Source organism: Manis javanica, chromosome 13 (assembly GCF_040802235.1).
Source record: "Manis javanica isolate MJ-LG chromosome 13, MJ_LKY, whole genome shotgun sequence".
Lineage (NCBI taxonomy): Eukaryota > Metazoa > Chordata > Mammalia > Pholidota > Manidae > Manis > Manis javanica.
In genome coordinates this window covers 23,386,130-23,411,418 of record NC_133168.1, presented here as the reverse complement: position 1 = coordinate 23,411,418, position 25,289 = coordinate 23,386,130, and the positions used below count along the sequence as shown (strand labels likewise).

Genomic DNA, 25,289 nt, shown 5'->3' with positions numbered 1-25,289 from the left:
AACACACAGAAACCTGTGGCCTTCCTATACACTAACAATGAACTAATAGAAAGAGAAATCAGGAAAACAATTCCATTCACAATAGCATCAAAAAGAATAAAATACCTAGGAATAAACCTAACCAAGGAAGTGAAAGACCTACACCCTGAAAACTACAAGACACTCTTAAGAGAAATTAAAGAGGCACTAACAAATAGAAACTCATCCCATGCTCTTGGCTAGGAAGAATTAATATTGTCAAAATGGCCATCCTGACCAAAGCAATATACAGATTTGATGCAATCCCTATCAAATTACCAACAACATTCTGCAACGAACTGGAACAAATAGTTCAAAAATTTATATGGAAACACCAAAGACCCCAAATAGCCAAAGCAATCCTAAGAAAGAAGAATAAAGTGGTGGGGATCTCACTCCCCAACTTCAAGCTCTACTACAAAGCCATAGTAATCAAGACAATTTGGTACTGGCACAAGAACAGAGCCACAGACCAGTGAAACAGATTAGAGACTCCAGACATTAACCCAAACATATATGGTCAATTAATATTCGATAGAGGAGCCATGGACATACAATGGGGAAATGACAGTCTTTTCAACAGATGGTGCTGGCAAAACTGGACAGCTACATGTAAGAGAATGAAACTGGATCACTGTCTAACCCCATACACAAAAGTAAATTCAAAATGGATCAAAGACCTGAATGTAAGTCATGAAACCATAAAACTCTTAGAAAAAACATAGGCAAAAATCTCTTGGACATAAACATTTGGTGACTTCTTCATGAATATATCTCCCTGGGCAAGGAAAACAAAAGCGAAAATGAACAAGTGGGACTATATCAAGCTGAAAAGCTTCTGTACAGCAAAGGACACCATCAATAGAACAAAAAGGTACCCTACAGTATGGGAGAATATATTCGTAAATGACAAATCTGATAAAGGCTTGACATCCAAAATATATAAAGAGCTCACGCACCTCAACAAACAAAAACCAATAATCCAATTAAAAAATGGGCAGAGGAGCTGAACAGATCGTTCTCCAAAGAAGGAATTCAGATGGCCAACAGACACATGAAAAGATGCTCCACATCGCTTGTCATCAGAAAAATGCAAATTAAAACCACAATGTGATATCACCTCACATCAGTAATGATTGCTACCATCCAAAAGACAAACATCAACAAATGTTGACGAGGTTGTGGAGAAAGGGGAACCCTCCTACACTGCTGGTGGGAATGTAAAGTAGTTCAACCATTGTGGAAAGCAGTATGGAGGTTCCCCAAAATGCTCAAAATAGACTTACCCTTTGACCCAGGAATTCCACTTCAAGGAATTTACCTTAAGAATGTAGCACTCCAGTTTGAAAAAGACAGATGCACCATATGTTTATCACAGCACTATTTACAATAGCCAAGAAATGGAAGCAACCTAAGTGTCCATCAGTAGATGAATGGATAAAGAAGATGTGGTAAGTATACACAATGGAATATTGTTCAGCCATAAGAAGAAAACAAACCCTACCTTTTGCAACAGCACGGATGAAGCTAGAGGGTATTATGCTCAGTGAAATAAGCCAAGTGGAGGAAGACAAATACCAAAGATTTCACTCATCTGTGGAGTATAAGAACAAAGGAGAAACTGAAGGAACAAACCAACAGCAAAATCACAGAACCCAAGAAAGGACTAACAGTTACCAAAGGGAAAGAGACTGGGGAGAATGGGAGGGTGGTGAGGGATAAGGGCGGGGATGAACACATGGGGTATTATGATTAGCATGTATAAGGTGGGGTGTGGGGGAAAGGGGAGGGCTGTGCAACACAGAGAAGACAAGTAGTGATTCTACAAGATCTTACTATGCTGATGGACAGTGACTGTAATGGGGTTTGTGGGGGGGACTTGGGGTAGGTTAGAGCCTAGTAAACATAATGTTCTTCATGTAATTGTAGATTAATGATAAAAATTAATTAATAAATAAATAACTGGGAATAAAGTAGATGTTCATTTCATTACCAGCTTTTCTTTTTATTCAAAACAGTTCATAACAAAAGGCAATTAATTAGTATATAAGCCTCACCAAAACTCTTAGGAAATTAGCTCTAGTGCCCTGAGACTGGCCCCCTCACTGAAATATAAGATGTGAGAGTAGAAATAGTTTTCCCCTAACATCCCAGCAGAACTTTTAAACAGTGATCTCTGAATACCGACTCCTGGGTTTGGTAACTGCTCTTCGCTCCTGAGGCTGTCAGCCAGTGGTCACCTGAGGCCTGGACGGGTGCACCCTGGGCGCAAGCTGAAGGAGGGCATTGGGCATCACAGTTAGCAGAAAAAAGTCAGCAAGCCTGCAAAAAACACTGACATGATTGACTACATGCCATTTCCTTTCTAGACTTTTCCTCAACTAGGTTTATTAAAGCTTGAGAATGTCTTAGATATTAAAAGATAAACATTTTGCACATTGCAACCAAAAGCACAACGCAAAGCCAGCTGCTGCCAAGAGATTAAGTGCAATAAAATGGAATCAGTCCTGAAGTTCCAGAACTGAAACCAATATTAAAGTAAGTATCTCTTTTATCTGCAGGAATCAGTCAGTAACTCTCAGTGACAAGAGAGTTCACAACACTACACAAAATGGAATTAGAAAGGAAATAGATTAGAATCCAGCCCTCAAACATCTTATTTCAAAATAATGGATGTGCCATTTATAGATCAGGTTTATGAGATTCTTTGGGTAAAAATGAAAAATGCCAAGTTCTTGAGACAAATACAGAGGAAGATAGAGCTCCTGCTCTATCATAACAGAGCACAGCAGGCCTCTCCTACTTAATGCCCCTCACGACTGAAGAGCCACTGGTGGCAGTCAAGTCCCCGTTGTGCTCCCCTCTGGCCCAGCATCATGACCCCCGCTCTCCGCTCTATGAATTTCATTTCCCCACGAGCCTGTTACAAGAGCCGCTCCTGGATCAGGACGGCAATCACTCCTGTGCGGCTCGGAGGGTGAATGTTGATGCGTTACTTACCTGTAAAACAATCTGCTATGTGACAGTAGTACGATCACTCATCAGTTAGATGCATTTTAACCACCACTTTTACGCCACAAGAATGCCAACTGCATCTCAGTATTAAAAAGTAAAGGTCAGCACATTTTTTGATAAATGATCAAAAAATCAATGTCTTAGGCTCATGGGACATCTGTCACCTATTCAGCTCTGCTATTGTGGCAGAAACTGCCATAGACAATGTTATACAAATGGGCATGGCTTTGTTTCAATAAAATCGTACTTGCAAAAGCAAGGGAGTGAATGAAGGGTCCTGGGCTTGTCCTGCTGGCCATAGTTTGCCCATCCCTGATCTAAACAACCAAGCACACCTTGAAAGAGAACTATCTCATATGATTGTAAGGTAGTTTCACTTTTTAAAGCCCAATTCAATTCTTGTCTGTATCAGCAAATACACATCAATTACTTATATATGAGAGATGCTTCCCAAAATGAAAACTTTCTATTTCTCTGGGACCCACTGCTCTATTTTCTCGTAATAAAAACAGATTTGTAGCCTTTCAGAGATGAAGGATTCCTTTTAGAAACTGATGAAAACTGATAATTGCCAAGAAAGATGCACATTATATGTAGTTCAATTTCAAAGACACCCTGAAATTTGCTGGAGGTGAGGGCACTACATCCAACAACTCCAGATTTCTGTCTCTGTCTTCAGTCAGTTATCTACTGCTGCATCACAACTATCCCAAAACTTGGCAGTGTAAAATAACAAACATATAGTTTCTGTAGGATTGAAATCTGGAAGCAACAGTGGGGTGGCTCTGTTTCAGGGTTTCTTAAGAGGTTGTAGTCAAGATGTCAGCAGGGGCTACAGGCATCTGAAGGCTGGGGCCCCAGCGTCCTCACGTTGGCAGCTGGATTCCTGCCCTGCCCACAGAACAAGTGACCCCAGACACAGGGCAAGAGGAACACACTCAGACTTTTAGGACCTACTTTTAGAATTCACACCATCACACCCTCATTATTCATTAGAAGTGGGTCACTAAATCTAGCACCCCACAAAAAAAAAGACAGGGGAAATTAAGTTCCACCTCTAATGGAGGAATAAAGAATTTATGGACGTATTTTAAAACCATCACACATCTTCAAGTAATCCAATGAGATACCAAGAAAGTACAATTATATTTAATCTGCCTGGAATACCTTGTTTCTGGCACCATGCTTATTAAGTAAATACCTGGAACTGATTCATTAATACAGAGGTAGGCAGGGATAAGATAGTTTTTCATAATAATTCTGTGATTTTGGTAAAAAAAAATTTTTTAGGATTATCTACATAGACTAGTTAATCTTCACAAATGAATTAAACTTTATTATAAGATGAAGAAGGGATGATGATTCCTGAGCTGCCCACAGCTTACAAGTAAATCTTTCCTCAAAATTTTGGTTAAGGAAGATCTTAAGTTAAAAAGGATAATTTATTTTGATAAGAAAGATTTATAATTTTGAAAATAAAAAAAGAACAAAGCATAGCAATCCCTAACCAATTAAGATTCATCTTGTAAACTGGCTGAACAAAAACTATCTTCAGGAGAAAATTCCAAAGTTGGGAATTCAGGAAATGCTCAAGGGAAGATAGTTTTTGTTTCTCACCAAGGCTCTGATTACCTATAAAGTTGCCAAGCCTCTGGCGGCAGAGCTACCAGGTGTAATCAATTCAGTCACAGAGAATTAGAAGTATGTCACATTAGCATTAATTACTGTCACCTGTAAAAGTCCCATGGGCATCAATAAAAAATTAAGATCTTCAGGTACAAAAACAGCTTTTGAGAATTTTTTATTAAATTTTCTTTTGTTTCAACAGATTTCATTGCAGATATGTACAAGATTTATATAAATATTCCAAGATATCAAATAAGCCCTCCAACATTTATAGGTCATGTCTCTAAGGTAAAAAAAAAAGGGGGGGGGTGATCTGTAATTAGTCTGTCTGTAAAAATATCTGTATTCTTTAGGGAAGGGAAAAACACAGTAGAAGAAACTGAATTTCCCAGTAGAAGTATGAGCTGGAAGCAGGATGACAGCTTTGGGATGGCTGGTTATCTCTCCAGTTTCTTCCTCCTTATGAGCTATGGCACTGTGGTGAGTAACACTTGGCTCTATGTGCATCCTTGCATAACAGATCCAGTAGTTGTAATTCCTCACAGGCCATCTTACTTCTAGGTACAATCCTGGGAACCCAGCACACTGGGCAGAGTCCAATATGAGAGGCTGGTGTGCAGAGTAATGACATTGGACATACTTTGTATTATAAACCATCAAAGGTTATTTCTAGTTTAGTCCTTTACTAAGAATGAACTTTGCCTTTTGGGTATTTTCCATGTAGTCACAGGGTAAAGGTGATGGGCTCTTCAAAATACATAATGCTCAATTTAGATCAGTGCCATTCTTAGACTGTATGTTCTACAACAGTAGGAATTTTGTAGTTTTTATTCACGAATGTGTACCATCAACCTGACACACCATCTATTAGTTGAATGCATGAAAAAATAAACTTTCCATCTCACCTGTTTGTAAACCATCATCCAAGTAACCCAATGATGCCAAGAATGTGAGAATATATTTAGTCTGTCTAGAATACCTGGTTGTTCCTAGCATCATGCTTATTAAATGCCTGGCACTAAGCCCATGAATGAATGAGTGTGTATGTGTGTGTGTTAGCAAAGTACAATTCATTATTTAAGAATTTAAAATATATTAACCTCAGAATTGTAAATAAATATAAGTTCTTTTATAAAGTCCCTTCCTTTGGTGTATAGGTCCTCTTGGAAATTATCCACATGTGACTCCCTGCAATCTATTCCTCTTCCTGGATGTAACCAAGCTATGCTTGTCATGCACTGACACCTACTGGCAGACATAGAAAACGGCTTCTGTGTGTATATATACACATCCTCTTTATTAAACTCTTTCTTTTCCTTAAACTCGTCTAATAAACTCTATAATATATCTATTGGAAATAAATATCAGTAAATCTCTCTTACTACATTCTACCCACTCCATTGATATATAGGATCTTCTTGTGCAATTTCTCAACAATACATTCTTTGCAACTAGGGTTCCTGTGAAAAGGGTTCTGTGATCATGTAAGATTCATACACTAAGTACTATATGTTCCTCTTTGCAATTCACATTGAACTTCAGAATATTAAGATGCGGAGCAGTACAGCAGTAAAAATACCTGTGTATAATTTCACTGAGCCCACTGGCTCATACATTTGTTTAATAACAAAAATGATAATAGTAAGCAACAATTGCTGCACAGCAATAATTTCATTTGGTGTTATTTGACTATGGCAACTTTTTTCTCCCACAAAAAAACTTATTAATATCTTTTGGAATACATTTTGGGAAGTACATCCTGCAATTTCCCACCTTTGCCCAAGCTGTCACCTCTTCAACTTACTGCTCTCATTATCTTTCTATCCCTTAATTCTCAGATCAAATACTACCTTTTCCACAAAATTCTCCTTAACTAGAATTAATCAGAAAGCCTCCTGTTTGTCTTTATCATAGGACATAGCATGTGTACCTTCTAAAGTTTTCATGTAAACATTGAGACTGGGAGTAAATTATGTCCCTTTTATATTTTTATCTTCTAGGCCTCCAAACAAAGTATTACAAATGGGAAGCCTAGATGAATGTCTGTTAAACTCAATCTGGGGCTAAGCATTGTACTCATTAAATATTTGAAGGCAAGAGAAAACTAAGCCTTCAGTTTATAAGACAAACTAAACACAATAAAGACCTTGAGATCACACTCTTTAAAATGCTTGTTAAGTATCTCAAAGTCATAGAATTGCAGAATGTTAAGTATACCTATCCCAAAAGATAAGGAGATTAAGGCCCAAAGAGAAGGCTGTTCCTTGGCTTGGCAGTGTAACCAGTTAATGGAAAAGCTGGGACTAGAATCCACATCTAATCCCAATCCCATACTCTTCCCACTGTAAAATGTCAAACATCCTCCTACAACTTCTAAGTTCTCCAAATGTTTCAGGTCATCTCAGTATCAAATGTCCTAACAATCACATCCAACTATAGATGGGGGAATCATTCCTATGACTGTATTACCTCAGAGTGCTGAAATCCCATGCCATATAGTATTAAATTTAAGAAATACATTGCTACAATTGCAACATGAACCCCCGGAACAACTTTTTCAATTAGAAGATGGCATGGCCCCTGCAGTCTTGTTCTAGGTTCACTCCCAGAACACATTTACTGAGTTATATGCTAAGCAAAGTAATACTTTGAACATATTTATAAGCATTTGAAGACCTGTTTAGGTAAGAATTTAGCTAAGAACAAGACATTTCTAAGCAATCTTCCACCCTAAAGTTCTGTATTTTTTTTTGTTGTAGTTATTTTTAAACACCAACCAAATGGTTTTATCAAAGAGGTAAAAAGGGGCTGGCCAGCCAAACAGATCTGGAGGTTTTACAATGACTTAATCAGCTATCCCCACTGGGAAAAGGGTAGAGTGAATACACAAGCAGCTATTGGAATTAGGTCCAAAGAAACATAGGGAAAGCAAATCGAGTAGACAACTAAAGTGAGAGCTCAATACGGAGAACACTGAAAAAATAAAATTATTTGCAAAGGAGCCCAGCATGTAGGCCAAATGTAGACAAGAGAGGAAAGGGCTTTGGCCCAAAAAGCATCAAGATGGTTTGAAGCTTTTTGTGAGCGCATGGTAATATGGAAATAAACTAAGATGAGCTTAGGGGCAGACAATTAAGACTGGTGTTTGCAAGCAGGGAAATAAGAGTAGATATTGAAATTAGGTGGAGAAGCAGTAGGCAAATTTAGGCTTCACTAATTGGTAAACAGTGGATTAGTTACTCCTACATAGGGGCTTATAGGAAACTTGATACAAATCTGAAGAGCCCAAAAGTAATGCTTAGTAAATAAATCCATATCCACCACTATTTTTGCTTCATAGGTAGTTTCATAGTGGGTTTTGATGCTAGTCTCTAAATACTGGCAAAAGTAGGACACATGGCAGATATAACCAAACGTTTTGAAGACAGACCTGTTTTTGAATCCTGAGTTTACTGTAGTTTTGCTGTGCCTCACTGGGCAAGGAACCTTAATTTCTATAAATGATGGTAACCATAGCACTCCCTACAGAGGTGTTGTAAGGATTCAATGATGTAATGTATTAAAAAGCTGAGCACAAGTCTGGTGCACAAGAAAAGCTCAATCAATTATAGTTAATATTATTAGATCATTAAAACCACAATATTTATCCTTGAAGACTTTAAAAGGGGGGTGAGTATACCAAGCTTACAAAAAAGAATACACAGATGCACAAACAAAAAAATTTAACCCCTAAGAAAAAGTGGGAATGGCAGTCTATAGCATCTACATAAACCTATTTGAATCCAGAGACAGTTCTATTCAGAAAACTCAACTATGCCTGAATAAATTTTCAGAGTTAACTTGAACAACTAGCATATAAAACATCAGCTGTGCCTTTCAATTTTCACCCTTTGGCCTTATTGATTCAGAAACAAACTGATAAAATTAGTAATGTTAAAGTCATTTCATCAGTAAAGGTATCATGTTTTATTTTGCAAAAAGGATAAAATGATAGAGATAAGAGACACTAAGAAAGTACATGTTAAAAAACCTAACAACTCATTGGGCCTTAAATTAGTTTCTATATATTTATTTTTACACAATTCCCCAAGAGGTAAGGAATAGTTTATCAACTATGGACAGCAGAAGAAAAATTTTATTGGTGTGCTAATATTCTTACCAACACAAGACTACTTATAAACAAAGATATCAATTTCCATATCAATCCCTTTCTTATAGAAATAATACAAAAATAATACAGATATTGATTGAAATAGAAAGCTTAGAGTATATAACAGGTAATTATATACTCATAAGAAACACACTGAACTCTACATGATCTGCACAGATGAATATTAGAGAAGTTGCTGAATCCCATTCTGATTGCGTATGACAGAGGATATAACAGGCATGGGAGAAGGCAGGGCTATGGTGGGTAAATCAGAGCCAGGTTGTAGACAACCTCATGTACTAATCCAAGGAGACAAAGATTTTGGATAAGTGAAAGAAAGCAAGGAAGTGAGAGGACTGGGATGACCAGGCTGGCTGCTGGATGTAGGATGGATTAGAGAGCTTCAACAAGCTGAAGAAAGGCACATAAACTCCTCCTGAAAAATGATGAACAAGAGGACATAATCATTATAAATATCTACTCACCCAACACAGGAGCACCTACATATGTGAAACAAATATTAACAGAATTAATGGGGGAAATAAAAAGCAATGCATTCATTTTAGGAGACTCAACATATCACTCACTCCACAGGACACAACAATCAGACAGAAAATAAGTACAGAGACATAGGCATTGAACAACAGATTAGAATAGATGCACCTAACAGACATCTATAGAACACTCCACCCAAAAGCAGCAGGATACATATTGTTCTCAAATGCCCATGAAACATTTTCAAGAATAGATCATATAGTAGGCCACAAAGAGCCTCAGTAAATTCAAAAAGATTGAAATTGTACCAACAAGTTTCTCAGACCACCAAGGCACGAAACTAGAAATAAATTATGCAAAGAAAATGAAAAAGTCCACAAACACATGGAGGCTTAACAACATGCTCCTAAATAACCAATGGATCAATGACCAAATAAAAACAGAGATCAAGCAATATATGGAGACAAATGAAAACAATAGATGAACAATGCAAAAAAATCTGTGGGATGCAGTGAAGGCCATGCTAAGAGGGAAATATATTGCAATACAGGCGTACCCCAGGAAAGAAGAACAATCCCATATGAACAATCTAACCTCACAATTAACAAAACTAGAAAAAGAAGAATGAGGCCCAAAGTCAGTAGAAGGAGGGATATAATAAAGATTAGAGCAGAAATAAATAAAATCAAGAAGAATAAAACAATTCAAAGAATCAAGGAAAGCAGGAGCTGGTTCTTTGAGAAAATAAAACAAAACAGATAAACCCCTAGCCAGACTTATCAAGAAAAAAAGAAAGTCTAAATACATAAACAGAATCAGAAATGAGAAAGGAAAATCATTTTGCATACCACAGAAACACAAATAATTATTAGAGAATATTATGAAAATGTATATGCTAACTGGATAACCTAGAAGAAATGGACAACTTTCTAGAAATATACAACCTTCCAAGACTGACCCAGGAAGAAAAAGAAAATCTGAACAAATCACTAGCAACCAATCTAAATTGGATATCAAAAACTACCTAAGAACAAAATCCCTGGACCAGATGGCTTCACCACTGAATTTTGTCAAACATTTAGTGAAGAACTAATACCCATCCTCCTTAAAGTTTTCCAAAGTAGAGGAGGGAATACTTCCAAACTCATTCTATGAGGTCAGCATCACTCTAATGCCAAAACCAGGCAAAGATACCATAAAAAAAGAAAATTACAGACCACTATCCCTGATGAACATAGATGTAAACATATTCAACAAAATAATAGCAAATCAAATTAAAAAATACATCAAAAACATCATCCATCATGATCAAGTAGGATTTATTTCAGGGATGCAAGGATGGTACAACATTAAAAAATCCATCAACATCACCCACCGCATCAACAAAAAGGACAAAAACCACCTGATCATCTCCATAGATGCTGAAAAGGCATTCGACACAATTCAACATCTATTCATGTAAAAACTCTCAAAAAATGGGTATAGAGGGCAAGAACCTCAACATAATAAAGGCCATATGTGACAAACCCACAGCCAGCTTCATACTTAACAGTAAGAAGCTGAAAGCTCTTCCCCTAAGATTGGGAACAAGACAAGGATGCTCACTCTACCCACTTTTATTCAACATAGTTCTGGAGGTCCTAGCCACAGCAATCAGACAACACAAAGAAATGAGGCATCCAGATTGGTAAGGAAGAAGTTAAACTGTCCCTGTTTGCAGATGACATGACATTATACCTAAAAAACCCCAAAAAATCCACCCCAAAACTACTAGAACTAATATCTGAGTTCAGCAAAGTTGCAGGATACAAAATACAAAGAAATCTGTTGTATTCCTATATGCTAACTATGAACTAGCAGAAAGAGAAATCAGGAAAACAATTTCATTTACAATTGCGTCTAAAAGAGCAAAATACCTAGGAATAAACCTAACCAAGGAAGTGAAAGACCTATACCCTGAAAACTACACGACACTCTTAAGAGCAAGTAAAGAGGACACTAACAAATGGAAATTCATCCCATGCTCTTGGGTAGGAAGAATTAATATTGTCAAAATGGCCATCCTGCCTAAAGCAATATACAGATTCAATACAAATCCCTATCAAAATACCAACAGCATTCTTCAACGAACTAGAACAAATAGTTCTAAAATTCATATGGAACCACAAAAGACTCCGAATAGCCAAAGCAATCCTGAGAAGGAAGAATAAAGTGGGGGGGATCTCGCTTCCCAACTTCAAGTTCTACTACAAAGCCACAGTAATCAAGACAATTTGGTACTGGCACAAGAACAGACCCATAAATCAATGGAACAGAACAGAGAGCCAAGACATAAACACAAGCATATATGGTCAATTAATATATGATAAAGGAGCCATGGATATACAATGTGGAAAACAACAGCCTCTTCAACAACTGGTGTTGGCAAATCGGACAGGTACATGTAAGAGAATGAAAGTGGATTGTCTAACTCCATACACAAACATAAACTTGAAATGAATCAAAGACCTGAATGTAAGTCATGAAACCATAAAACTCTTAGAAGAAAACATAGGCAAAAATCTCTTGAATATAAACATGAGCAACTTTTTCCTGAGCACATCTCCTCAGGCAAGGGAAACAAAAGCAAAAATGAACAAATGGAACTACATCAAACTAAAAATCTTCTGTACAGCAAAGGACACCATCAGCAGAACAAAAGACATTTGTAAATGATATATCCAACAAGGGGTTAACATCCAAAATATATAAAGAACTCACACACTTCAACACCCAAAAAGCAAATAACCTGATTAAAAAATGGGCAGTGGATATAAACAGACACTTCTCCAATGAAGAAATTCAGATGGCCAACAGGCACAATGAAAAGATGCTCCATCACTAATCATCAGGGAAATGCCAATTAAAACCACAATGAGATATCACCTCACAACAGTTAGGATGGCCACCATCCAAAAGACAAACAACAACAAATGCTGGTGAGCATGTACAGAAAAGGGAACCCTCCTACACTTCTGGTGGGAATGTAGTTTAGTTCAACAATTGAGGTTCCTTAAAATATATGGGGTTCCTTAAAAAACTAAAACTAAAAATACCATTTGATCCAGGGATTCCACTACTAGGAATTTACCCTAAGAAAACAGGATCACAGATTCAAAAAGACATCTCCACCCCTGTTTATTGCAGCACTATTTACAATAGCCAAGAAATGGAAAACAACCTAAGTGTCCATCAGTAGATGTACAGATGAAGAAGTTGTGGTACATATACACAATGGAATATTACTCATCCAAAAGAAGAAAATAAATCCTACCATTTGCAACAACATGGATGGAGCCAGAGGGCATTATGCTCACTGAAATAAGCCTGGCAGAGAAAGAGAAGTACCAAATGATTTCACTCATCTATGGAGTATAACAACAAAGCAAAAACTGAAGGAACAAAACAGCAGCAGACTCACATAACCCAAGAATAGACTAGCCAAAGGCAAAGTGATTGGGGAGGTTGGGTGGGAAGGAAGGGATAAAGGAATTAAGGGGTACTATGATTAGTGCACATAATATGCAGGGGCACAGGGAAGGCAGTATAGCACAGAGAGGACACATAGTGACTCTATAGCATCTTACTATGCTGATGGACAGTGACGATAATGGGGTATGTTGTGGGAACTTGATAATAGGGGGAATGTAGTAACCACAATGTTGCTCATGTGAAAACTGAGCATAAGATTGTATATGAATGGTATCTTAATAATAATAGAAAAAAAAGATGTGGTACATACACAGAATGGAATTATTCAGCCATTAGAAGAAAAGCAGACATATCATTTGCAACAACATGGATGGAGTTAGAGGGCATTATGCTCAGTGAAATATGCCAGGAGGAGAAAGACAAGTACCAAATGATTTCTCTCATTTGTGGAGTATAATAACAAAGCAAAAACTGAAAGAACAAAACAGCAGCAGACTCACAGACTCCAAGAAGGGACTAGCAGTTTCCAAAGGGAAAGGGGGTGGGGAGGATCAGTGGGAAGGGAGGGAGAAAGGGATAAAGGAGTATTCTGATTGGCACATGTAATGTAGGAAGGGCACGCAGAAGGCAGTATAGCACAGAGAAGACAAGTAGTGACTCTATAGCATCTTACTACACTGATGGGCAGTGACTGTAATGAGGTATGTAGGTGAGTGAATTTAGTAACAGTAACTAACATTGCTCATGTGAAACCTTCATAAGACTGTGTATCACTGATATTTTAATAATAAAAAAAGATACCACCTGACATTCATTAAGATGATGTGGGGAAAACTGAATTTCCTATAGCCAGGATCCTCACCTGAACCTAAACTACCTGATCATGTAACTGGCCTGCTGCTAGGCTACTGCTTGCACACCCTAGGCAATAAGCTATTACTGACTGAGTCACTACATGAAGAGCTCTGCCCAGTGCAGGATTACACACCTGCATACTGTTGGATGCAGATGTAATTCTAGTGCTTGATCTATGGCCAGAACAAGTCGGTAATAATCTGTATTACACCAAAAACATTCCATTGTCATTCCTGGGTCTCACTGAATCCATAGCAAATTTGCCCGGGCTGAGACCCACTGGCAAGACAGATGGCTACTATCAAGAACAGAAAATAACAAGCATTGGTGAGTATGTTGAGAAATTAGAACCGTTGCACTGTTGGTGGAAATGTAATATGTTGCAACTACCACGGAAAACAGTATGGAGGTTCCTCAAAAAATTAAAAATAGAACTACCATTTGATCCAGTTATCTCATTTCTATGTATATATCCAAAAGAATTGAAAGTAACGTCTCAAAGAGATATCTGTGTACCCACATTCAAAGTAGCCCTATTCATAATCCACAAGAGGTGGAAGAAATCCAAATGTCCATTTTATCCATGGTCATGGATAAACAAAATGTGGTATATTCAAGCAATGGGATAGCACTCAGCCTTAAACAGGAAGGCAGTCTTGTCACATGCTGCAACACTGATGAGCCTGAAGGACAGTACGCTAACTGAAAGAAGCCAGTCACAAAAAGACAAATACTGTGTGATTTCTCTTAAATGAAGTATCTGAAGTAGTCAATGTTGTTAACTGAAATAACTCTTTCCAAAATTCTATGTTGAATATGATTCGAGGTAAGGATCTAACACCCAGTGTGACTATTTGGAGATAGGACCTTTAGAAGGAAGTAATTGGGTTGATAAGGTTATAAGAATGGGCTGGGCTCTATTCAGATAGAACTGCTGTGCTTATCAGAAAAGGAAGAGACACTAAGATACCTTGCATTTTCTCTCTGTGCATACAGAGAAGGGATCACGTGAGGACAGTGGGAGGGCTGCTGTCCGCAAGCCAGGAAGAGGCCTCGCCAGAAACCCGTCCTGATGGCACCTGGCTCTTGGACTTCCAGCCTCCAGAACTGTGAGAAAACAAAGTTCTGATGTGCAGGACACCCAGTCTGTGGTATTTTGTTATGGCAGCCTTACATGAGTAACACAGACAAGGTCATAAAAACAGAAAATAAAATGGTGGTTACCAGTGCTGGGAAAAGAAGGGAAAGGAGAATTGTTTAATGGGTATAGAGTGTCAGATCTGCAAAATGCAAAAGTTCTGGAGATATGTGTCATAGCAATGTAAATATACTTAACATTACTGAGCTGTACACTTAAAAATGGTTAAGATGGTCAATTTTATGCTATGTGATTTTTACCACATAAAAAATTAAACAGTTACAATTTTCCTGCTGAAATAAAGGAGAAAGAAAAGGTTTAAAAAGTACTAATAATACTATTTTATGCATATGAAATATTTGAATGTGGATGATTTTACTTCATTAGAAAAAGCAATAATGATGACTATCTTAAGGCACAACAACACTTCTACTATAGAAGCAGTATTTACCAATATAGCCAACAAACAGAAACCTAGTTAGTTTATAAAATTTAATCTCTAAATTCCTCTAAAACTAGGGGTGAATACACATATTGCTGTTTCTTCCTTCAATATATTTTGCAAGAAAATAATGCTAGTAATAGAATACAGACCAGTTCTTCTCTATTTAAATTCTCCAGATTCTTATATCAAAAATTTTCTCTTTCAAAAATGTGGGAAGATTCACTACCAATACTAGAACTCATGTAACTTACATAGTAAAGAGTCTTCAATTTAGCTTAAAAAAAATGAGACACTTAATATTCACACTTAATGATTACATTCCTCTAAGTTCTTTCCTCTTAAAAATATGAGAAAAAATGACTTGATACCTATAAAATTCTTCATCATCACTTAATAAAAATAATCTACTCTTCATATTTCTCAAAAAGAAAAAGAGAGAAGTGTAACAAACATTTGTATTTTACCACTTACCTGGTTATTCTAACCAAGTTGATGCATGGGATTATAGAGATTTTTGCTCACTCTTATTTGCTGGCCTAAACACAATTTCAAGAAAATTGTGGGCTCTGACACCCAGAGGGAAAAGGTCCATAGACACAGATTGATTTCAGGAGATAATCTACGACAGGGTTTCTCAACTTCGGCACTGTTAGTATCTGGGGCAGATAATTCTTTGTTGTAGGGGCCCTCCAGTGTATTGCAGGATGTTCACGAGCATCCCAGGCTCTCACTACTAGATGGCTGTAACAACTAAAAATGTCTCCAGTTGTTGCCCAACATCCTGTAAGGGGTAAAATTATCACTCAGTCTAGAGAATATGATGCCACAGGTAAAACTGATGAATTTGCAGAATTAAACTGAAGTTAACTTAGCTAAAAAGTTAATATTTAGGATCTAAACTCTGATATGCATTCTGAAGAATAATAGTTGTAGGACAACTGTGGGTGGAGGGAAGGGGGATAAGACAAACAATAGATTTAAAAATGTTAAGAGACATGTGTGTCTATTGCTAGAAAGAACATTCTAAAAATACTACCTGCCACTTTTTAATGTGTGCTCAAGGAAATAAAACCATACTTACATTTGCTATTTTACTCTTTTAGACTGCCATCTGGCAATCCACACTTCCACTAGAAAAAAAAAACTCTCGACAATTGGACTAAAATAGTTAATTTGGACTAAAATAGTTAATGTACCACCCCTTGTGCCAAAAACATGCTGGGGAGTCTATGGTTTGCTCAGTAATGCCCATAAAGAAAGAAACTGATGTCCTTAAAAGACAAAAGTAAATAACTCACAGGATGCTTCCCAACTTGGAAAATTCCCTCCCAACTTTGGGGAATACAGAGTAAAACAGTAGCAGAAGGAGTTATATATAACAGGCAACTCAAGTAATCAAACTGATTTACAGGACATCAATTAGATGTCAGCTCATCCCCAAGACATATAGAATTGAAAAAAAAAAAAAAGAATCCACTATCAAACACAGCAGTACACAAATGACTACAGTCATTATATTTCCAGTGTCTCAGGGATGTGTTAGGAATGAATTAAATAATGAGACAGGTGCATTGAATCCTTGTAATACTCCTCAAGAAGGACAGGGTAAAGATTCTTCGTAATAATGAATTAAGGTTCACCACCATAACTGAATCTACTCCCACTTCTGTTTTCCACATACCCAAAGTCACTGAATGACAAACTGGCACGTCCAGACTGGGATATCCTTCGAGTTCTCGTTCACTAACCCATAAAGACAAGACTATGGTAACAAGAACCCACAGTCATTAATAGATGAGCACTTATTATCAAATGCAAAGATGAGCAGAAAACTATGTACCAGGTATTTAACAAATCTTTGTCAAATGCAAGCGTAAAGTGTGTATTTTGCACATTTCTGCAAGAACTCCTCTAGACACAGGAATGAGCAGGACGACAAGGTGGAGGCTCGCGGGGAGTTCACACCTCAGTGATCTGCTGAAATCGTCAAACGGGCGTGAAAAGCAACACCTTGAAAGAGAAGAACGAACACCTCTTATCAGATGGGGATGAGTTAAATACCCAAGAAAACCCAAGGAAAAATAGTTAATAGAGAAACAATACTTTATTTATAATTATTATTCTCACAGATACTCAAAGAATTTCATTTGTAACATGAGACTTTTTTTGTTAATAATTTTATAAGATAATGATGAGAGAAAATTTTGAATAAACACATTTAGATACATCTGTATGAAACCTTAGAAAACCAAAGATAAAGAGAAAATGCTAAAGATTTTCAGAAGACAGAAAACAGGTAATGAATTCAAGAATTCAAGGTATTCAAGGCCAGACTACAGTCGAAGTTTCAAAGAACTGTCAAAGAGCATACTTCATCAAATCAAACAATGAAATAACACCGGGTGAAAAAACAAACTGCAGAGAGCTACATACGATATATAGTCCTACTTGTAAATATTTTTAAAACTCAAGCAATCCTACATATTTTATAGAAATAGACTTACAAAATAAAAATAAAAATAAAAAAACATTTATGGTCATAATGCAAAAAAGAGATAACTTAATGGGGTGGAACTCTGGATTGATACTTCTTTAAGAAGAAACAACCACCTCATCAGAATTACAAATAATTGCAACATAGGAGAGAGAGTATGCGAGGGAGGCAGAAATATGAAACCCAATGTATTAAAAGTACTTTATTGTGGTGAAGAGTATGGATACTAGTTAAATTTAGATATATCACAGTAAAAAAAGTTTATGTATGTTAAAAATTTAAGATTAACTACTAAAAATCATTTAGAAATAGATATTTTTTCTTCTAAATCATCAGAGGAAGAAAGGACACAGAGAAGGCAACCAGTGTAAAAGACAGCAAAGTTTCATTTTAAATAAACGTGAATTAAATTATTAAAATATAGCATCACATTGGAATTTAAAAATATCCAGCTACATGCAGTTTACAAGATATATGTTAACAAGACATACAACTAAGACAAAATAATACATGACAGCTGAAAATAAAGGAATGGAAAAACTCAAACCAACAATTTTTAAAAAAGAGAAATAAATGTAGCCACATTAACAATGGGCAAATTAGAAGTAGAGGAAAATAGCATCAAATGGAAAGAAAGCACCATCTCTTAGGTGATAAAACATGCTATTAGTCAAGTTGTCATGGCACAAACTTGTATGTACCTAATAACATAGCTTTAAAATATATAATGCAAAAATCTGATATCAAAACCAGAAGAAAATGACTTTTCCATAATCAGTGTGAGATGTAAATAACCCTTCTCAAAATTCCACGTTCCAAATAAATATAAAAAGTATTAACTTTACTATATAAATCTCAATATATAAAGGCACATGCCCCCACACATCAATAAATATAAACAGTGAACAGCTTAAAAGCAGAGTATGTTAGGCCACACACACACCCCTCCAAAGCATCAAATGCATAAGCCATGTTCTCTCACCATGCCTTAATAAAGCTCAAGGATAGTCAACTGAACCTGTTTTATTTAGACTGGCATCAGATGGGCAAAAATATAAATGGCACTTTGACTAAGGGTGCAGGGAAATGGGCATTATAGAAACTTCAGGTGGGAGTATAAATTTGCAGGGCCTTTTTGCAAAATAATTTGCTACTACATATCAAAATTTTAAATGTCATACGCCTTGACTCAGTAATTCTACTTCCAGAAATTGCTTTTATAAGAAAAAGTACACATAATCACAAAACCAGTGTATAATAATGCATAGTGCAGTAGTAATTATAGCAGCAAAAAAGTAATAACCCAAATATCTATTAACAGAAAGTTATCAACAGATAGATATCTATCAACAGATGGAGTTATTGGTGATGTGAGAAGCATGGGGTAAATGAAATGGCCACCTAGATACACCACAACATAACAGAAAAACTTGAATTATGTACAGTAGATCCACTTCATAAAATGCCAAGCACTGACATGGAAAGAACCTCCAAGACAATGTTTTGGGGTTTTTTTAATGTAAAAAATACACACATATCATTTAAATTATGTTAAGATAGAAAATAAATAATAGAGAAAGGAGTTGAAGCGTACACAACACACTTTTTACTACTGGAAAGGGACATAATGGAGAACTTTCACATTTTACTTTCTGTATGCTTCTGTTTGAATATTTTACGATGTGATGTTTGTATAAATCAAAAAAGCAAAGACAAGCAATTTGTAAAAACTTATTTACTTCCCAGAAAATGACTGGGATCTTTCTGTTTTCAGGACAAATTTGATCAAACCCATTGTAGAGTACAGGATAAGTATAAACCTCCAATCTGGTCAAATAAGAATACCTGCTGCCTCCCCTGCCAGGAATGTTTTCAGATATGGCTCACTCCCTCACTTCCTTCAACTTTTCCACTTAAACATCATCTTACCTGAGGAACCTCCCTTGACTTTTCAATATAAAATGATAACCTCCTTCCCCCCTCCTACTCCCCAACTACCCTACCTCGCTTTATATTTCATTAGAGTAATTTAGCATCCATATCTTAGTGTCATTATCTCTAAAATGGGGGTGATAACAGTAACTACCGCACAGGGTTTTTGTTAGGCTGAAATGAGTCAGAAGCCCTTAGATGAGTGCCTGACACACAGAAGAGCCGTATTAGTCTTTTGATTTTTTTTTGTCTGTTTCATTTATGACTTGTCTTCCCCTATAGGAATGACAAACCGGAGCCAGGGACTGTTTTTGTTCACTATTACAGCCTGAATTCCTGGAAAGTGCTTATCAGTAAATATTCATGTTTTTTGAAGCCTGATTTAGTACTGCAGCCATATGTACAGACAGCTGAGAGGACAAGAAAAAAAGATCAATTATTTCAGTAAAAGCAAGCTTGTTGCACATTAGCATGAATCATCATAGTAATTCAATCCACTTTGGAAGTACAATATTTAGCATTATGACTTTTAGAAGCTTCAAGTAGGGAAGTGGTATAGAACTATTTAATTCATTAATTTCTTAACAACAACATGGTAACAGAAACTAAAACAATGAAGAATGAGAAAACAAAAGCATAACTTACTTTTTGTTCCTGCTTTTGATGCATGGCTGGTAGAGGACCTTGACGGCATTCCAGGCAGAACTGGAATCTACATTCCATATGTCTTCTAACAGGGGGAATTTCTTGAGATATCTGGGATTTTCCAAAGATTCAATCACCAAACTGTCTGAGTTTAAAAGCCATAGCTAAAGACATGGAGAAAAAAGCGTAGGATATAAGGATATCGCCATCCGACTCATATCTCATGCCACCACTTAAAAAAACCAAACCCAAACCATAAACATGCTAGAAAAAAAATAGCAGAATAATGTATATAATTTTTAAGCAAGGAAGCTTTCGAAGTATAACATTTAATTGAGCCACTGACATCATAAAAATTTTTTAAAAAGGACAAGTAGGAGAAAATATTTAATACATATATAATAAAGCTATTACCTATAATACATGGAGTTCCTAGAAACCAAAAAGTGGGAGAAAAAGCCGGCCCGACAAAAATACAGGCAAAGAATATGAACAGAATTAACACAGTAAATGAAAAATAAGCATATTAAAAGTGGTGACAGAACTATTGACAAGGAAAGGTGCTGTCTGTGTGCCACCTTCTTCACTTGGCAGACCATCCAGTTCAGAGGAGGGGCCGCAACGGGAACGCGCGTCCTGGGTCCGGATGCACGGGACTCACCAAGGGCCTCGGTTGGACTCGGGCTTCGGTCTGGTCCCCCGGGGGCTCTGGGGCATGGACTGCACCTACGGTCTGTGACACCTCGAGGCAGGAGGCCCCAGCTTTTCGTAGCCCAGGATCAAATTACCGGCAGTGGGCTGACAGGGCAGGGTTGGGGAACAAGTAACTTCCCGGGCAAGGTGGCATATGTCAGGTATGAGCAAGACACTGTGAGCCGTGAGCAGCCCACACCCTCCGCAGCTGGGAAATGGGTGCCCTGGCTGAGGAATGGGGATCTGGATGGGGCACCAAGGGGGTCTCACTATAAGGGGATAAATAGTAGAGTTTTTTGGAGTGATAATTATCATAGTTTGAAATACACAAATTCTAATCCTGCAACAGATCAGCAGAATGTTTCTCAAGTGCTAGAACACACATGTGAGGATTACTGTCACTGCAACCCTGTCTTAGACAATGGAATTGTAGTCATTAAGGAGCCTGATCTGTATTTATAATAACAAGAAACAACCCTCATGAAATACTTCTGTGTGAAGTAGAGAATGTTGGAAAAAATGCTAGTCACATGATTCTGCTTTTTACAGAGAAATAGAATGTAGATGTATATACATGTGGATGTTCATAGATAGAAAAAAAATGTTGATTTATGCTTATCAGACTGTTAATAATGTTTACCGGCACTTAGTACAACAGAGCAGGGCAGCAGGGGACAGGATGGGGGACCCACCACTTCCATTATGTTATTCATATGGAAATACATTCAGTATTTCAAGAATGTACTACTTTTATAAAAAAGAAAAAAGTTTTAATTTAAATACATATTAGATTTTAAACTCCTACTCCCAATTTTTAACTTAAAAACCTTGCAATAGAAGAAAATTAGAACTGATTTCAGGTATGACTATGAAGAGTACGTAGTATCAACCTCAGAAAATATTTCAGCTTAGGATAGATTTATCTGTGATTTGAGAAGCAGGAGCCCCTGTAATGGGGGGCCAACTAGAAAAGCCACACCTAAAACAACTTCAATCCCTTTGGTCCTTTTAGCTACCAGGTTTCCCTATTAGCTTGTGAGTTTTTTGAAGGCATTTTTATACTACTTTGAGCACCGAAACAGTGTCTTTCAAATAAAAAATGCTCAATATATGTTTACTGGTTGAATAAAACAGATGTGGAGGCAGAGAAGAGACTTGGGCCCTGATTTTTGGATTTTTACATACATAAATGTGCCCAGTTCTTTTTTGCCAAGCATCATTTTTAAAAGAAACAGATAGATGCCAGCGGTACACATAGGGGATGGTTCTAACTTCAGAGCTTCTTCAAAAACTTGCCACATCTTCTCAAATATCAGTGTTGAAATCAGTTATCTCAAAGAGACATATACGCCCCCATGTTCACTGCAGCACTATTTACAATAGCCAAGATGTACAAACAATCTAAATGTCCATCAGTGGATAAAGGGATCAAGGAAATGTGGTACACACATAAAATGGAACAGTATTCAGCCTTTAAAAAGGAGGAAATCATGTGACATGTGACAACACAGATGATCCTTGAGGACATCTAAGTGTAACAAGGACAACACAGAAGGATAACCACCACATGATTCTGCTTAAATGAAGACTCTAAAATAGCCTAATTCCTAGAAGCAGGGATTAGAAAGGAGGTTGCCAGGGACTGGGGGAGGGAGAAATGGGGCGTTGCTAATCAAAGGGTATAAAATTTCAGCTATGCAAGATGAATAAGAGACCTAGCAGATCTGGAGATCTGCTGTACAACATCGTGCTTGTAACTAACAATACTGGACTGTGCACTGAAAAAGTTGTGAAGAGGGGATATGTCACATTAAGTGTCTTATACAAAAAAAAGAGAAAAAGAAAAGGAAAGAAAGAAAGAGAAGGAAAGAAGGGGAAAAAAGGAAGAAAAGATAGAGAAAGCAAGCAAAAGCAGGAGCAATAGAATGTATTTAAACGTAAGAGTATCAAATGGGGGTAAAGAAGTTAAGAGAGAGAATTTTGTTATACTGACAAAGAAATACCACTAAAAACTGAGAGGGAAAAACTTTATTTTGTGGTGAGCAGGAATCAGGCTTCATTTCTCATTGTATCTCTAATACCTAGCACATAGAGGCGCTTGACCATTTGTTATTAAATTAAGGGATCTAGATCTGTGAATCAAACTGATATTAAAAAACTCAATTTTGGGATCATTTACTTGCTAGACCTGAGCATTAAGAAAAAAGAATGACAAAATGACTCTGGATTACTAAGCTACAAAAGACTGGGTGAAAAAAACCTCTTACCAAGATGTACACTTTGCCGTCATGACCTTGAATGGTGAATCTGAAAGTGCTTCTGGCAGAGGAGAGTTCCACCAGACACTGGGCGACGACACTCTGCACAAACCGAGACCTGTGTGGACAGAGGTCGGTGTTCACGATGTGTCCCATGATGACTGACTGACCGGCCGGATGAGGAAAAGCACCTGAGGGAACCTCAGAGGAAGCAGCCTGGGAAGCGGGGCTTGGCTGCCCTTCTCCCCCAGCCTGTGCTAAGGTGAATTTTATTATATTTTAAAGCACTTCTGTTTGCTTCAGCCTCCGTATAACTATCCTCCAGTCTTCAATACATTTTCTACCCCAGACCTAACTATTCCCCGCTGCTGAATATAAAAATACTGTTAGACAAGAAAATATTCCATGCTGTAATACATTAAACAGTGAAAAACTTAGTTAAAAAAAAAAAAAAACTTGAGAAGTTTCCTTCCAAATATTAGTATGTTTTCCATTTGGATCCCCCCAAAGGGGTGGATCCAAGGTACAGAATCAAAGTATTTACAGGGGGATAAAGTTCAAGGTTATATTCAGATTGCCATAATTTGTAGACATCAATGAATAAACTAAAAGACATGCTATAGTTAACTTCTGATAGCAAACTAAAAAGATTCAGAGAAAAAAAAAAAAACACTAATGGATTCAGTGGCCAAGTAACATTAGAAAAACAAACAGGAGTCAGTAGAAAACAGACCCATGTTTCAAATGTTAAATAAGTCAAATTAAACCAGAAATAATTATTTTAAAACTTATTAATGATTAGCTTATAAGACTTTGGCTACTTGGCACATAGAAAGAAACACAAAAAACTTTCAGAATCAGAAGATTTATATGAGCCTGTTTATCTACACCATTATGTAAGCAAACAATAAATAAAACCTCAAGACTTTTATGTGTGGTTTGGTTCAACTAGCTAAAAACCTTTCTCAAAGGTTTTTATTTTTCCTTTCCCAAATAAAGAAAGGTATAAATAAAGTGAATTCCCAAATTATCAACTGTACAGATGTTTCCCTACATGTGAAATTACAAAATAAACTTAATTTGCTATTTGTACCTTGGTATGACAGGAAAATTTCTCTCAGATGGCTGAATAATTATCTCTGTCATATAAAACTTGGTGGTTTCTAGAAACAAAAAAAAAGAAGAGGAAAATTACAAATCTCCCCAATATACTAATATTTTTATTGTGGGCATGTTGGTCCCAACTTATGACATTCCAAAGTAGTGAGAGTAAACATTTTTCACAGAATCTTTTAAAAACCCAGAATGCTTGTATTTATACTCATTTCTGTAGACATTTAGTTTACTGTTTAAATTCTTCTATAAACTAAATAACCAGATAACTGGATTTGTTGGGAATTGTACAATAATAGATTCCATGAGGATCTGGGTAAATGTTAATGTGAAGTGCACGGCATCTGTGCATAGACTTTGGGATACTATGATTAAAAAGCCTTTCTCAGTGGCTCCTAGATTGTGGCTTCTTTATAAAAATGAGGAAAACAAATGGCTAGTTTCTTGGTAAGTGGGCCATGGCTGTGATGTGCCTAGTTTTTGCAACCTTTCATATGTGAGCAGAGGCTTGCAGCAGATTCACCTGGGGTGTACTCTTCTGAATAGACACCAAACTCTCTGAAGTCTCAGGACTGTCTCCCTGCAATCATCAATGCTTTGTCTTCTTAAAGTAAGTCACTTTTAGGAAAGTTTTATTGAATATTAATTTTATCACTCTATCAAATAGTTTAGAATTTTTTAATAAGAAGTCAAACCATTAGAGGTAGATTATCTTAGTTTTGTTTGTCAAAAAATATATTTATCTTTGTCTTCTTTCATATCTGCACGTTTTCAACTGATATAAAATCCTAGGTTAGCAATGTTTAACTTCTGAGTACATCTATACTATCATTCTGTCCTCAAACTGCTTTGAAGGTAATGCGTAATTTTTCTTTCATCACTTTTAAGATTTTCTGTTTTTATTCTTCTGCAGTATCATTCTGATGTGTCTAGTTATAGAT

General features: G+C 36.8%; 1 protein-coding gene across 16 annotated transcripts in view; it reads right to left on the bottom strand.

The window, feature by feature from the left end:
• LOC108390166 (E3 ubiquitin-protein ligase E3D) overlaps positions 1-25,289 on the bottom strand; it is a 247,507-nt gene that overhangs the window by 111,382 nt on the left and 110,836 nt on the right. For 14 of the 16 annotated variants that reach the window (XR_012124130.1, XR_012124126.1, XR_012124129.1 and 11 more), the window contains 3 exons: positions 24,329-24,398; positions 23,245-23,353; positions 20,285-20,448 (listed from right to left, as the gene is read on the bottom strand). Coding sequence is in view for 11 of the 16 variants with exons in the window: in XM_073219338.1 (XP_073075439.1) it covers positions 20,285-20,448; positions 23,245-23,353; positions 24,329-24,398 (343 nt within the window). In the remaining 5 variants the exon portion in view is untranslated. Of the gene's footprint in view, positions 1-4,818; positions 17,224-20,284; positions 20,449-23,244; positions 23,354-24,328; positions 24,399-25,289 lie in introns of those variants that run through there. The other 2 variants (XR_012124128.1, XM_073219344.1) reach the window with 2 other exon arrangements.